The sequence below is a fragment of the Vulpes lagopus genome, chromosome 12 (assembly GCF_018345385.1).
Source record: "Vulpes lagopus strain Blue_001 chromosome 12, ASM1834538v1, whole genome shotgun sequence".
Lineage (NCBI taxonomy): Eukaryota > Metazoa > Chordata > Mammalia > Carnivora > Canidae > Vulpes > Vulpes lagopus.
In genome coordinates, this window is record NC_054835.1 from 26,680,950 (window position 1) to 26,698,092 (window position 17,143).

Below are 17,143 nucleotides of genomic sequence, written 5' to 3' on the forward strand. Positions count from 1 at the left end.
TGCAGGGCGTGATTCCATGACCATAAGATCTTGACCTTAGCCGAAATCAAGAGTCTGACATCAACCAATTGAGCCACCCAGGAGCCCCTGAAAACTAATTATATTTACTTAAATCTATATATATCATTCACAAAATGAAAGATACAATTTGCCTACCTATTCATCTCCTCTACACTATAAATCACATTTGTAATTAAAAATTTTTCAAAAGAATAACTGAAAAGACGGTGTAAATTAAACTACTGGTAACACATCATACTATTAAATTCAGTAAAAATATGTACTACTTTACATTAGAAGTCTTTGTTATTAATGTTGGTTGACCACACACCTGTTAGCAAAGTTCCCATGACATTCACAGCTAAGCGAGCCACACTGAGTGACTTTGGTAATGCATACTGGATACACAAATGAGAAAGCAACTGGATAGCAAATATCTGCAATACAAAGTCAAAATGTTACATGTTTCTGAGGAATCCTTAAGTATTAAAATTTTTTAAATGTTTGATAACTAGCAGGACTGGAGGGAGATTAAAATTTTCCTAAACCTCCAAAATGCTCATTACCTGTTTTTCAAGTTCTGGCTGTGCAATAAGCTCAGGTATGAAATCCAGACAAATGTGCATAGATGGAATACCTGCGACGGTCAGAGGTAAAAGTTCACATGGATAACCCTATCTCAACAAGAAAGGGGGGAAAAGTTAGAAATTAAAAAGAAGACCTGTAAGTCAAATACAGATAAAAATACATAGGAAGATTTTTCTTCCTTTATGTAAAAGTTGCTCAGAAGGCTACAGCGCCCTAAATAAATCCTGGCATTTGACCCTTCTGGTGCACTAGAATAAATTATCTGAACCTATCAGTGTGAAATAAAACCTAAAAACTTGGGGATCCCTGGGTGGCTCGGCAGTTTGGCGCCTGCCTTTGGCCCAGGGCGCAATCCTGGAGTCCCAGGATCGAGTCCCACGTCGGGCTCCTGGCATGGAGCCTACTTCTCTCTCCTGTGTCTCTGCCTCTCTCCCTCTCTCTCTCTCTCTGTGTGTGTCTATCATAAATAAATGAATAAATCTTAAAAAAAAAAAAACTAACTAAAAACTCTGGATTTTTGGCCATATCACAAAGGACCATGATCATTTGAGTGATCTCTGATTTCTAACTGTTTAGTAATCAGTTAGTTTAGTAATCAAACTATTAGTTTAGTAATCAAACTCTCCTTCTCAGATATAAAGTTCAATCATATAAAGATTGTTCTTTGAAAACACACCTGAAAGTGAACAAGTTTAGCAATGTTGGGATCAGCAATGTACATCTGGTGTAAGAGACAACAGATAAGGCACTGAACTTCTCGAAGGTTACAGAGCAAATTGTCTTCTCCTTCCTCCATTCCCTTATTTGAAGCACTGGTAGTAATAACACTTTGAACATTCCTTAGCAAGCTGTCTGGATTAACACCCTTTGCCTTCTCTTCTTCAGTAGGTAAGCAGATCTCCAAGAGAATCTGGACAGCTGCACTATCCTACAAGCAAACAGAACAGTGAATTTAAGAATTTTCTGAAAATTTTATTTGAAAACCAAATCTAATCTTGTTTTCACATGAACAAAAGTGGTAAAATAACAGTTTCTTTAAAAAAAAAAAAAAGGTACTTTGACGAGCAAATGTGAACAATCTATAGAGCAGTGGTTCTTACCTTGTTTAGGGTCATGAATGCTTTTAAGTCTCTGAAAAAAACTACACACCCCATATATAAATTACCATGAAAACAAATATATTGTATAATTTCAGAGTGGTCATATGTCACTATGGCAGATCGATGGACTCTAGTTTTAAATTGTCTACTAGAAGAGGAGTATTCTGATTAAATGACATCCTAAACAGGGCCTAAGCAAAAAATGACTTCTACCAAAATCTCCTTCCTTTCCTCTTAAATTCCTACATTTCCCGAGATCCTATCCTGTATTCCCCTCTTTTCCTCAACTGGTTGTTTTTCCTCACCAATTAAGTAATTCCTCTGAAGATGGTGGTTAATAATTAATACCTAAAAGTCACTTCCTAAAGCTTTTTCACTTTTAATTTGAAGATGGGCTCTTTATGGCCCTGGTTTTGCAAAGAAAAAGTCTGCCTTACCATCTATTCCCCCTGTACAAATCACTGTTGCTCAGTCTATAAGCTTGAGTGTCATTTCATAGAACAGTAATTTCCTGAGGGGTGATCCACTTGATGCCCCTACATATAAAGGAGAGCTAGAATCATTTTTATCTAGCAGGAAGAGGTAAAAAAAAAAAAAAAAGAGAGAGAGAATATATGACATGTATCTCTGGAAGACAGCCACTGCCTGGAATAGAAGAAAATAATTATTTCACCTGTTTTTACGAATGATTATAAAGTAAGGTAAGTTTTATTTTATAATTATCATTCTTGGGTTGAAGGGTTTTTGGTCTGGAGTTATTGTTTTGTTGTGTTTTTGTTTGTAAACTCTGGTGTGAGACTACCCAGGCCTGAATACTAGCTCTGCCACTTATTAATGTGTAGCCTTGAACAAGTGGCTTAACCTCCCTAGGTCTCATTTTCCTAATCTATAAAAATGGATAATACTCCATGCCTCATAGATTGGCTATAAAGATTAAATGAGTTAATATACATAAAGAACTTAGAATAGCACTCAGCACATAGTAAGCATTATATAAATGGTAACTAGTATGATCCTCAATTAGTTACCTGAAACTCTGAGGACCAGATTAATTTTAGAAGTCAGAATTCTTTTTAATGTAATATTATATAGTATCTCCAGGAGAGACTAGGGTAGCACACAGTGCAGTCAAACATACTCACATTTCTGCAGTAAAACAACATTCACAATAAGTGAGATAAAGCCATAAATAGCCTCATATCAATTCAGGTCAAGTTTTCTCAAAAATGAGATCACATCAAGTCAGGTCTTTCTGTCAACTGAATTACCGAAAAAGTGCTTCAGTTTTCATAGCTTATTTGATTTCTGTATCACAGATAAGGGATTGTGGACCTATACTATTGCTCTAATTCCCCTTATTGGCAGTAAAAATATTTCAGAAGATATGTTTCAAACTAAGAAAACATTTCTACTTTGAAGACCTCAAATTGCTTAACTTTTAATCATCTCACATCTCCTGACTTACTTAAAAATGACTAAAGGCTTCGGAAAATCCTACATTGTTTTTTTGTTTTGTTTTGTTTTTTATGATAGTCACACACACACAGAGAGAGGCAGAGACACAGGCAGAGGGAGAAGCAGGCTCCATGCACTGGGAGCCCGATGTGGGATTCGATCCCGGGTCTCCAGGATTGGGCCCTGGGCCAAAGGCAGGCGCTAAACCGCTGCGCCACCCAGGGATCCCCAATCCTACATTGTTATAAAACTTTTCTAAGGGCCCCTGACTGGCTCCATAAGTTAAGCGTTTGCCTTCAGCACAGGTCACAATCTCAGGGTCCTAGGATCAAAGCCTCACATCTGGCTCCCTGCTCACCAGGAAGGAAGCCTGCTTCTCCCTCTCCCTCTGCCTGCAGCAACCTCAGCTTGTGTTCTCTCTCTCTGTCAAATAAATAAATAAAATCTTTAAAAACTTTTCTATATATAAAACAACTCCTTGTATTGTCATACTATTTACCACTACTTGACATTTTATTATATATATACTTGTTCTGTTTGTCTCCACCCTTCAATTTTAAAAAAACAAAAGTTTTATATTTTGTTAACATGTAAATCTCATTTAAATGGCTATTAAACTAATATTATGAAGATTATTCCTAATTTTAGTAATATAGTCCATCTGATATTCAGAAGCAAAGGAAACAGAACTATAATACATTCTGTAATGAAAGACATGCACAATATGTCACTGTTGTACATAGAGGGCTATCATATCCCATCTATTTAACTAATTATATTAACAGGAAACCCATGCCCTTTCTTGGCTAATTTTATTACCTGAGCAGCCAGCAATGCATTTTTTAATTCTTCTCTGGTAACTTCGGGGCCATCAGTTTGCCCAACTAAACCTATTGTATTATTCTGGGAAGGCCTATCTTGCTCTGCTGTTTCCTTCAGATGAGCACTAAGGTAGGCTTTGGATGCAAGCAGATAGCCATTCAACATGTGTAGAGTAATATCCATCAGTGGGGGGCATCTAACACAGAAAGAAGAAAAATACATGAGAAAGAATATAAATTTATAAATTACTCAGAATATGATCAATCAGTGGTGAATAGTACCTAAAAAACCTAAAGAGTTGTAGTACTCTTATTACACTGAAATATTTATTTTATTTTCTTAAGATTTTATTCATTCATGAAAGACACAGAGCGAGAGAGGCAGAGACACAGAGCGAGAGAGGCAGACACAGGCAGAGGGAGAAGCAGGCTCCATGCAGTGAGCCCAACGTGGGACTCAATCCCAGGACTCCAGGATCACGCCCCGGGCAGAAGGCAGGTGCTAAACCGCTGAGCTACCCAAGCTGCCCTACACTGAAATATTTATTTAAAAAGTTTAATATATTTATCCTATCCTCTATATTTTGATTATATTGAATACATATTAAATATTATCTATTTCATCTCATCAGCTAAAATCAAATATAACGTATGCCCTTTTGCAAAAAGAGCAGTACTACCAGTAAATCTCTTAAGTAGGAACCTGCAAAGTAGCTGTCCTCAAAGAGAAACATTCTACAATTGATATGATGAAGGAAACTAGAACAGAATATTTATTCTTTCTATTCCTGTTTCTCCTTTGGAGCAAGACAACTCACTACTCCAAAAGTGCTTCATCCACTTGACCTGAGATAAGTTATTTACAGTTATTCATTCCACAAAGATTGTTACAGATTAAATTAAGGGAGGTAAGAATAAATACAAGAATTACATACAAAAAAATAAAAAAATAAAAAATAAATAAAAATAAAAAAAAAAAAAAGAATTACATACAAAAAAGGAAACAAAAAAATAGATAAATTAGTAACCACTAAAATTTTAAAAAGCCAAGCCCAGGGCGCTTGGGTGGCTCAGTCAGGTAAGCATCTGATTTCGACTCAGGTCATGATCTCGGGGTCCTGGGATGCAGCCTTGCATGGGGCTCTGTGCTCAGTGGGATTCTGTTTCTCACTCTGCCCTTCCCCCAACTCGTGGGCACGCACCTGCTCTAATAAATAAAATCTTTAAAAATATATAAAAAATAATATGAATGATCACTTGGTAAAAAAAATTTTTTAAATTAACAAAATTAAAAGGCAAAATTGGGGCAGCCCAGGTGGCTCAGCGGTTTAGCACCGCCTTCGGCCCAGGGCCTAATCCTGGAGACCCAGGATTGAATCCCACATGGATTCCAGCTTCTCCCTCTGCCTGTGTCTCTGTCTCTGTCTGTCTCTGTGTGTGTGTTCTCATGAATAAATAAATAAAATCTTAAAAAAAAAAAAGGCAAAATAGAACAAAGAAAAAAACTGCAAGAGCTAATATCCTTTATGAAGAACTCTTTCCAAATAAAAAAAATAAGCATTTCAATAAAAAACTAGACTAAAATAGAAAGAAACGATATCAATAGCCAATAAGCATATTAAATTATTCAATCTAAAATACAAATTAGGGATCCCTGGGTGGCGCAGCAGTTTGGCGCCTGCCTTTGGCCCAGGGGGCGATCCTGGAGACCCGGGATCGAGTCCCACATCGGGCTCCCGGTGCATGGAGCCTGCTTCTCCCTCTGCCTGTGTCTCTGCCTCTCTCTCTCTCTCTGTGACTATCATAAATAAATAAAAATAAATAAAAATAAAAAAATAAAAAAAAATACAAATTGACTAAGGGTGCCACCCTTAGTCACCCTCAGTCAGTTAAGCATCTGCCTTCAGCTCAGGTCATAATCCCAGGGTCCTGGGATAGAGCCCCACGTCAGGATCCCTGCTCAACAGGGAGCCTGCTTCTCCCTCTCCCTCTGCCTATCCCCCTGGCTTGTGCTCTCTCACTCACTCTCAAATAAATAAAATCTTTAGAAAAAATTAAAATAAAAATCAAGTTTTTACCTATATAAAGTAGTAAAGTATAATATCAAACACTGCTTTGGAAATGTAAACTGGCCCAGCCTTTCTAGGTGGCAGAATGAAAATATGAATATGAATCAAAATATGAATATAAAAAATACAAAAGTCTTGAAAATAAGAATGTTACTTTTCCCCTATAATTCCATTTTTAAGAATCTGTTCTGGGTTGGCTTGGCTGGCTTACTTGGAAGAGCATACAACTCTTGATCTCAGGGTTCTGAGTTTGAACCCCACATTGAACACAGAGATTACTTCAATAAATATTAAAAAATAAAATATTTTTTAAAAAGAATCTGCTCTAAGGAAATAGTATATAGAATAGTCACCACAGTAATATTGATAATAACAAAAAATAGAAATAAACAAAATGTCCAACAATAGTGATTCGGTCAGGCAAAGCAAATCTATGTGGGATACTATGCAGCCAATTAATATCAGAATATCTATTAATGTGGGGTAAAGTTCACAAGTGAAAATCCAGGCTAAGAAAACATTATATACATTATGATAGCAAAATCTAACAACTTCCTGAATAACTGGAGGCAATTCAGATGAAAAGTTACCTATTTAAATGGATTATTAAGACTGATAAATTGTTTTAGAAGTTACTCTTGTCTGGAAGTGTTATTTACTGCTATTTTTCTTTTATTAGATACTTAATGTCACTTACACTGTTCATTCTCCTGACTCGTATTTCCTATGAGACCCTGATCTCACCAAACCATATGTGGCTGATTTTGCAAATTTGGTCACTTCACAAATGTCATCCCTTAGGTTGAGGTCTGATGAGTACATTCAGAGAGTGTATGTCTTACTTAAGTTTTAACTCCAATTTCTTTCCCCTCTAAGCCATCTAACACAAAGCTTCTCTTCTTAAGTTACCACCTAAATGACCTCTTTAGCCTAACATTCAAGGCCCTCCACAGTCTGACCCCTAAGTTGACATTCCTGTTCTAAAGTATGTTCCTCTCGGGCAGCCCCAGTGGCGCAGGGGTTTAGCACCGCCTGCAGCCCATGGCATGATCTGGAGACCCTGGATCGAGTCCCACATCGGGCTCTCTGCGTGGAGCCTGCTTCTCCCTCTGCCTGTGTCTCTGCTCCCCTCCCTCTGCATCTCTATGAATAAATAAATAAAATCTTTAAAAAAAATAAAAATAAAAAAATAAAGTATGTTCCTCTGAACAACTTACCCCTCCACCCCAAGGCTTTTTCATCTGTGCTTCTGTTCACATTTTTGCTCACATTTTTCCTTTTCCCCCATAATGCCTTCCTTAAGCCCTTACCCCCATCATTATAGTGTCTGTTCATCTAAACCCCATTTCTATCCTTTAGAATACTACTCAGCGGGATCCCTGGGTGGCGCAGCGGTTTGGCGCCTGCCTTTGGCCCAGGGCGCGATCCTGGAGACCCGGGATCGAATCCTACATCGGGCTCCCGGTGCATGGAGCCTGCTTCTCCCTGTGCCTGTGTCTCTGCCTCTCTCTCTCTCTCTCTGTGACTATCATAAATAAATAAAAATTAAAAAAAAAAAAAAAAAAAGAATACTACTCAGCAGGCAGCCCCGGTGGCGCAGCAGTTTAGTGCCCCCTGCAGCCTGGGGTGTGATCCTGGAGACCTGGGATTGAGTCCCATGTCGGGCTTCCTGCGTGGAGCCTGCTTCTCCCTCTGCCTGTGTCTCTACCTCTCTCTGTGTGTCTCTCATGAGTAAATAAATACATCTTTAAAATACTACTCAGCATCCACTTCTTTTGCATCTTTCCTGAACCTTTAACAGCATCCATTTACTGTACCATTCATCTGCATGCAACCGTATTATTTAACTTTTCATGTATTTGTCTTATTTCTCCATATAGGTGATAATCACTTTAACCTATATATAATTGATATGACTTAGCGTTGGAAATTCAAATATTATTGATGTGAATTAATTAAATTGGCCTCTTAAGGTGAAGCCACTTCAGAGCAACTGATTAAAGTTCAGCAATTGGCAAGGAATTATGGACAAATGTGGAATCAATGAAACTAATATCACAACTGAGGATGCCAAAAAGATGATAGTTTATGTAATGATTCATATTTAGTAAATTTTTAAAAGCCTTTTTCAAAAATGCTAACAAGGCTAGATTTTATTAATAAATATTAAACTGAATAGTTCTTAAATGTAGACAAAACAAAAACAAAAAACCTCACAGCTCACACTGCCAATTACCTACAAGAACACTAAGACAGACGTAAACGGAATTTCTCCAGTTTCTTCTGACTCTCCAAAGTATAACTCCAGAATAAAAATGAAACTCAAATGACACTTACCTGTGTACCCTCTGATCACATCTTAGGACAATGAGAGGATCTATCATCAGGTCATTCTGAGTATACTTTTGTTGTCGTACAAACTTTATTGAAGGCTGAAGTGCATTAACTGTCATTACCCACAGTCTGATGAAAAATAATCACATGTTCAAAAACAGCTATATTATAGATGAAACCTATAGCCATCCAGTCATAACTTAGAAGGATAAAATCAGGAAAAAATTAATCAGGTGTGAATAAACTTGGAAAAATTAAGAACTATGGAAATCTAACTTATTATGATGTCTCTAAAACAAATGAAAATAAAACAGCAAATATAGTTTCAAAAAATTTCCACGGTTGTAATGGAATAATCATGGCATATAAAAATAAAAGTATGAATTAAAACCTTAGCACTATGAAACTGTATCTGGCCCCATAAATTAAGCTTTGGTTCTGTATCATCATAAAATCTCAATGTGAGATGCCACTTTGAGATTAGACATCAATAAACTATAAAAGTGATTACTAACCTGAAGTACACATCAGAATTACTAAGGGATATGCCAATAGGAAGGGTACCTAATTTCTCACAGTGAAGCCCAAGAGTCCATCAGCCCCATCTTGCACACAGAGCTTGTCCACTCTCAAATATGAGTGGATAGCTAAGAGTTACCAGACACTTAAGTAAAGCATCTAGTTTGAAAAAGATTAAAATATGCAAACAGAAGGAAACTTCAAAGAAACAAGATAGGGATGAGAAACTTTTAAAAGTCTATAATATCCTTAAAGGATAGAATATTGCATATATGAAACAAGAACAGGAGACATTTAAAGATCTTAAGGTAAAGGGCACTTGGGTAACTGAGTCAGTTAGGCATCCGACTCTCATTCTCAGGGTCATGAGTTCAAACCCCATGTTGGGCTCCATGCTGCACACGGAGCCTACTTAAAAAAAAGAAAAAGAAAACTAAAAATACTTGGGTAAGAGCTCTTAAAAATTAAGAATATAACAACTTAGGGACGCCTGGGTGGCTCAGCGGTTGAATGTCTGCCTTTGGCCCAGGGCGTGATCCCGGAGTTCTGGAATCGAGTCCCACATCAGGCTCCCTGCGGGGAGCCTGCTTCTCCCTCTGCCTGCATCTCTGCCTCTTTCTCTCTCATGAATAAATAAATAAATCTTTTAAAAAAAGAATATAACAAATTATTTAAATACAAAAGAAAGATCAGAAGATAACATTGAGGAAATGAAGTAAATTCAAAAGACAAATTTAAAGAGAAGAAAAAAAATTAGATAATCAGGTTTTATGACAAGAGGCTTAAAAGCTAAATTACAAAAAATTACAGAAAACAGAGGGAAAGAAATCATTGAAAAAAAATCAAGATTATATTCTTAGAAATGAAGGCATTAGTCCCCAGACTAAAAAAAAAGGCCAAGCACCCAACACTATGAATAAAAAAAACACATACACAAAATACATCATGAAATTTCAGAAAACAGTGAAAGGAAAAAAAACCCTACAATTTAAGAGAAAAAAACAACAATCACATACAAAGGAGTGAGAACTGATATATCAATGGATTAATTAATAGCAATAAGGGAAGCTCAATTCATTCAGTAAAATTAAATCTTCAAATTTCTGAAAGGAAAATTGAGATAGAATTCTACACTTAGGCTAAAGAACAACCAATCACATGTGAGGGGAAGAATAAAACCCTTTTCACACATGCAAGTCCAAAACAATAAATAAATTCCCTAAACACTCTTTCTCAGGAAGCAACTTGAATGTGAGTTACACTCACATTAAAAAAACGAACTAAACCAAGACGGAGAAAAAAACATGGAATTCAACGAGGAGAGACAAAAGCAATTCCAGGATGGCTTCTGTGCATGTCCCAAACTAAAAAATGAGGATGGAAAACTATAAAAGGAATGTTTCCAAGAATAAAATGCTACTGATACATTACCGGATGTGTTAGAACAATTTTAAAGTAAATGTCCCCTCAATAATGGAGTTAGGGATGAATTAGTTATTAATACAAAATGAAAACAAAAAACCCAAGTAAAATGAAGAGGAAAGTTTTTTTGTTTGTTTTTTTTTTTGAAGAGGGAAGTATTAACTCAGGGTATGTGTGTGAGGTATGAAGGAAGGCAGTTGTGTAAGAGGTTGTAATCAAAGGATACTGCATATATCAACTATAATAATAGCACTGATGCAGTCATGATAGACACACTGAATACTACTTTAACCAAAATTTTGGTATTACTCTGTTGGGAGAAGCGAAGGAAGGGAAAGTGTGTTGGGGGAAGAGGGACTCACAGGGGAGGAAACAGGGCTAACTCTGCATCTTGCATAGTGGAAAGACAAAATTTCTCAATTGGAAAGTCAGGAAATCCTAGTAATTATGTTACTGAGATAGATGGGGGGATATAAATGCCAGAATAAAAAGGTTAAAGAGCTGGAAACAGCTGTCTCTGGGGAGCAACAGTCAAAATGGAAAGGAATATACTACTTAAGTTCTTAAGTTACGTGTATTTATTTGACATAAGCAAAACTTAAATTTAAAAAGCATAAATATTTCCAGACCAATTAAATCAAAATCAAAGTCTAGCCCAGTGTTTAGATTCTTTTAGAACAGACTAGGTGTTGTTTGTTTTCCTACTTAAAGGGGTTCTGATTTGTTTTTATTTCAATTCTAGCTAGTTAACATACAGTATAAGATTAGTTTCAGGTGTACAATTTAGTGACTCAAAACTTACATACAACACCCAGTGCTCATCATCACAACAAGTACACTCCTTAATCCCCATCACCTATTTAGACCAGATGTTTCTGATGCCATATATGGAACAAGAGAGATTTATCTTCCTAAAGGCAAAATAATTAATCCAGTGTTCTCTAAACTTTATGGGTGCTAGAATCACTCAGGAAATTCTTTAAAAAAAAAAAAAAAAAGTAATAGCTAACTCCCACCAACAGACACTCTGATTTAATTAGTATGCATTACAACTTGCTGATCAGGAGTTTTAAAATATCTCCAGGTGATTTTAATGTGTAGCAAAATTTGAAGCCATGGCAAGGATTGTAAGCCACATGGTGATCTAAATCACAACTAGCCACAAATGAGTATACGTGAGAATTCATTTTTAAAGGACTTTCTCAACTTGAAAATACTTTGTTTTGTTTCTTAAAGTTTATTCTTTTCCTTAAAGGTATAACTACTTTTTAATTAGTGGTCTTCAGAATGGACTTATATTGTCAGATAATCAACAATTTTTCAATATTTAAGTTATTGTATACAATCACTGCTATACACTTATTTATTACATGAAACAATACACTGAAATTACCTTCTGGGCATCACAGTATTAAGAACCATCCATAGTTTATTGACCGTTTGAAGAATTCGCCGCGGAACTCCTGAATTCAACAGCTGGTTCATATTGGATGTTAATACTTCTGCATAAGGTATAAGTTCACTGGCAGAGAGTAGAGTCAAGTGTTCCAGAATCTGCATCACTTGTGTGTGACTTACTGGGACAGCTGAAAATGCTAAAAGGAAAACTTAGCAGTCATGATCTAAATTCTATACAGCTTGCCAAATATTATTTAATACTGTCCCATCAGACTACACACCACCCAAATGAAGGAAACACTGTTGCTGAAAAGAGTAAAACTTTCAATCCTGGCCACAAGTTTTGGCTATACTTAAAATAACGGCCTAAGGTACTTTTCCCTCTGCCTATGTCTCTGCCTCTCTCTCTGTGTCTCTCATGAATAAAAAAATAAAATCTTTAAAAAAAAAGGAGGGGCCTAAGAAAAGTTAATGTTAAGTATATTTATAAAAATAATCATAAAGATAAAAGTTAAAAAAAATAAAGATAAAAGTTATAAAAATCCCATTTTTTTAAAGACTTTATTTATTAAAGGAGACCATGCAGGGAGTCCAATGTGGGACTCGATCCCAGGACTACAGGATCACACTCTGAGCTAAAGGCAGATGCTCAACTGCTGAGCCACCCAGGCATCCCTAAAAATCCCATTTTAAAAAACACATTAGTAACCCAAAGACAAATGCCATTTCCTTGGTGAATCAAATTAGTTTTAAAAGTTGACTGAAAAAAAAGAAAATAAAATAAATAAAATAAAAGTTGACTGAAACATGAAAATATACCCAAGTATTGCTTTTGGTAGTAATATTCAGTAAGATCCAAACTTCTTAATATCTTCCATCTGGGTGGCCCCCTTTATAAGATGTAAGTATCCAGCAGACTGCTGTTAGTGAAAAATATCTATAACTGTGCTTTTCAACAGAATAGTCACCACATCTGGCTACTGAACCTGTAAGAAATGTAGCTAGTGCAAACTGAGATGTGCTTTGAATATAAAATATATATCAGATGGCAAAGACTTTCTTTGGAAAAACAGTAAAATATCTCATTAATATTTTTATAATGATTACAGGATGAAATGATAATATATTGAAATATTGGGTTAAATACAATTATTAGAATTACTTTTGCCTATTTTTTAATATGGCTATAGAACGTTAAAAATTATATGTGTGGCTCAAAAAAAATTATATGTGTGGCTCATATCACATTTCTAATTGACAATGCTTGAACATTTCCATTAATGGCAAGTACATTGCTCTATTCTATAGTAGTTATTTCTGACCAGTTTAGGACCTTCCTAAACCATATGACCTATTTAGTACTGTAATGTAGAAACTATGAGTAAACAGATACAAGCATGTCAGAAAGAAAAGATTAAAACTCCTGGGGTGCCTGGGTGGCTCAGTCAGGTAAGAGTCCAACTCTTGATTTGGCTCAGGTCATGATCTCAAGGTTATGAGATCAAGCCCAGCACAGGGGATCCAGGCTCATGGCAGAGTTTGCTTGTCCCTCTCCCTCTGTTCCTCCCCCAACTTGGGGCACTCTCTTTTTCTCTCTCTCAAATAAATAAATAACATAATTTTAAAAATTAAAAAAAAAAAGGTTAAAACTCCCTAAACTCAAAATTACTTAAACATATTGACGAATCATTGTTACATACCAAGGAAAATTCTGCATGACTTTAAGATTTCAATGAGCCTAACATCTCTTTGTACTACTAAAGGTATAAAAGGAGTTTCCAATTTACTCTACCTTCTTGGAGTTGTTTAGGAGAGTGGTTTTTGGCATTATTAGTCAGTAGCATTCGCCTTAACAGGGCATCAGTCCCTGTGATTTCTTCTTCACAGATCCAATCATCCACAATGCACAAATGTGGATAATTAGTTGCAAGGAGACGTAGTAAAGCAGAATGTAACCCTTAAAAATTTACAAGAAGTCAATGGATTTTTCATTCGCAAAACCAAAATCTTTTCTCCTCTCTCCCCTCTCCCTTGTCTCTTTCATTTTTGGCAAACCAAAGGAATGTGCACATCTTGTGCATGCATACTATCATTTGAGAATTTGTTTGGTAATTCAGCCAGATAATCTGCTTAAATAAAGATTTGATATACAAAAAGGTGGAAACTACTAGTTTTATCAAAAGTTCTCCAGCTTTCTTCCACCCTATCCCAACATAAAAGACTTCAATGTTGACACAGCAGTAGTTCAAGTATGAGGGCAATGGGGAGAAAGACAAAAAGAGGAAAAGAATGTCCATCTGGGGGAGATCATATATGGCTTGAGAAAGACCTTCCTCAGAAATTCTGATAGGTGTCTATAGAAGAACATGTGCTCTCTTCCAACCCAGTTAAGAATCACTGCTACAGATGGGTAAAATCAAGTTGCCCACTCTGAGTGCCTAAAAAAATATCAGGCACTCTATGTACATTTTTTCATTTCTCTGTAACATCCCTTCAAGGTAAACAATATTGTCTCCATTCTACTGTAAGAAAACAGACTGAAAGACATTTATTAAAGTTCCCAGAGTCACACAGCTAAATATGTCAGCCAACTGAAGTAGTACTGATGATACCTACAAGACAGTCCATTTGTCTTCCTTCAAGAAGAATTAATTAAGGAAGGGCAAAAGGAATGGGAAACTTTCTCATACTAAATCAAAGTCTTCTTTCTAAACCTTTTGTTTACAGCAGTTTGACTATTCATGACTTTTTTTAAATTTAAATTCAATTTGCCAATATATAACACCCAGTGCTCATCCCATCAAGTGCCCTCCTTAGTGCCTGTCACCCAGTTACCCCATCCCCCCATCCTCCTCCCCTTCTGCAACCCTTTGTTTCCCAGAGTTATTTGAGTCTCTCATGGTTTGTCTTCCCCTCTAATTTTTCCCCATTCAGTTTCCCTCCTTTCCCCTATAGTCCCTTTCACTATTTCTTATATTCTACATGAGTGAAATCATATGATGATTGCATGACTGGTATTTTAAATGATAAAATAAATGATGATGATTCTGTAAAAATGTCTACTTAGATATATGAAATACCACTACGCTAAAGATTTGGCACATAAATACCTAATAAATATTGTTGTTACTATATTATTATTACCATCCTCATCAGAGTTATAAGAATAGCAGCAACAGTACTAGTGGTAATAAAAGTACTTTTCATCCAATAATCTCCTTATTATGCAACTTAGATCAAATAATGCCACTTAGTCCCAGTAGGGAGAATACCTGCTTCCTTTGTCAAAGAAACTGCTTAAAATTAATATTTGTTTGAAAAAATGCTGCAACAATCAATAATATTATTTTAAAGTTTAAATATCCACATGCACAACTACATGTATAGTTAAGACTATCTCAAAACAGTCACAAAATGACTGCTTACCAGAGTGAAAATTAATCTACATTTCATAATCTCTCCAATAAAATGTTACTTGCCAAATATAACATTATTTCCTTGGAAATAGTTTATGCAAAGATCTAAGTAAAAATAAATGCACGTATCTGGCTAAAGGGGACCAAAGAAGGTCCATCTTTGTTCCTGCTTGAAATCAACCATAACAAAGAAAGAAAAAGAAAACTCCCAACTTCAAAGAAACAAAAAACTCAAACACTATAAGAGGAGGTGTTAAGGAAAAAAATCGAATTTCAAAAAATATCATTATGTATCTATTTGATAGCTTTACAGTAAAAACTATAGTAATTCGATGCTATGGAGTATTATGGAGGAATTAAAAGCAGTAAGGTAGATCTACATGTACTGGCATAAAAACATTTCTAAGTCTCCAAGGGAAAAAAACAAGTCTCAGAAGAGATAGGGTTTAATGCCATTCATAGTTAAAAAAAATTTTTTACTCGTGTATCTATTAACTTCAACCATATGAAACTGTATTTTTGTAGGTCAAAAAAAGTTGAATACCTGTAATTTCATATGGTTCAACTTACAGAAAAAACGTCTAAAATTACATACCAAAATAAAACTGGGTTTTGGGGAAGGAGGAATGCAAGGAATAAGATAGGGAGGCAAAGAGGAATTTCACTCCTAAATTGTTTGATTTTTTTTTATTATTATTAAGCACCTATTACACTTTATAACACTATAAACAGGAAAGTATTTTTTAACAACAAATGTTAGCAGTAAAAAGCAAGCAAAACAAATACCTCCCAACTCCTGCTGCAACCCTTGAGCCTGTCGAATAAGGAATTTGATAGGAATCTGATCCATTAAAGACGATGAATATGATTTGGGCTTTCTTTGCATGGTGGCTGTCAGTGAAAGATACAAAGCAGAAGATAAAAACTGTAATTAACAACAGCAATCTTAACCGTCAACCAAAATGGAACAAAAACAACATTAGATTGCTTTTAATTCACTGAATCTATAAATTTTTGTCACAAAAAATGAAGAAATAGTGGACACAAAGGAAGAGCAAGAACATATCTAAGGGCAAGATCTGGAAAATGCCCCAAAATGAAACTAGTGAGGAGAAAAATCCTAAGAGAGAAGCCATCTGCAAAAGTGCCCTACCTGAAAAAACAAAAATGAAACAAAATGAAACAAAACCCTTGATAAGTAAGTCAACCCTCTCCCAAATCTAATCAAATTAGGAAGACTAAAATTCAGTCATGACCATATGGCTTTAAAGCTTCATGATTTCAATAGTTTTAATTTAATGATGTATTATAGTGACTCTTTTTAAAGGAAGTTAGGCAATATGAGTTTTACTCCCTTTTCTCACAACTTCTATCTTCAGTCAGCAAATAATTTCTTTTTTAAAAAAACAAGTCCTGGGGCACCTGGGGGGCTCAGCGGTTGAGCATCTCCCCTCAGCTCAGATCATGATCCTGAGACCGAGTCCCACATCAAGCTCCTATTGAGGAGCCTGCTTCTCTCTCTGCCTGTGTCTCTGCCTCTCTGCCTCTCTCTCTCTCTCTGTGTCTCTCATTAATAAATAAATAAAATCTTTAAAAAAATAAAATAAAAACTGGAAATATAATGATAATGCTCATATTTTAATTGGGTATTATTAGTACATTGGGATTTATTATAGTACTCTATTTCTTATACACATTCTTTTGTATCAATACAATATTTAACTAAAATTAACATATACAATATAAAGATTTTTTAAACAAACCAAAAATATATGTGCATATGAAAATACACACACAAACACACTTTTTTGAAACTGCTATGACATTCTATAACTTTGCTCCAAGTCATTTTCCAGAATTCCATATGTGAGCATCTGCAGCTACCTGGTAGCTGCTAATAATTTTTATTATACGGCTAAAACCACAGAACAGTTAATATACTGAAACTACAATACAACTTCACATGTAGGAATAAATATGAGGCAGAAAAATTACCTTTTTGACTATGAAAAAGCAAAGTT

At 35.6% G+C, this 17,143-nt stretch overlaps 1 protein-coding gene across 6 annotated transcripts in view; it reads right to left on the minus strand.

Moving 5' to 3' along the window:
• Window positions 1–17,143, minus strand: part of INTS2 (integrator complex subunit 2) — a 52,785-nt gene that overhangs the window by 4,293 nt on the left and 31,349 nt on the right. For all 6 annotated transcript variants that reach the window (XM_041726564.1, XM_041726566.1, XM_041726565.1 and 3 more), the window contains 8 exons: window positions 15,909–16,013; window positions 13,499–13,663; window positions 11,702–11,903; window positions 8,371–8,496; window positions 3,963–4,161; window positions 1,265–1,516; window positions 567–674; window positions 332–437 (listed from right to left, as the gene is read on the minus strand). In XM_041726564.1, the coding sequence (XP_041582498.1) occupies window positions 332–437; window positions 567–674; window positions 1,265–1,516; window positions 3,963–4,161; window positions 8,371–8,496; window positions 11,702–11,903; window positions 13,499–13,663; window positions 15,909–16,013 (1,263 nt within the window). The remainder of the gene's footprint in view (window positions 1–331; window positions 438–566; window positions 675–1,264; window positions 1,517–3,962; window positions 4,162–8,370; window positions 8,497–11,701; window positions 11,904–13,498; window positions 13,664–15,908; window positions 16,014–17,143) is intronic.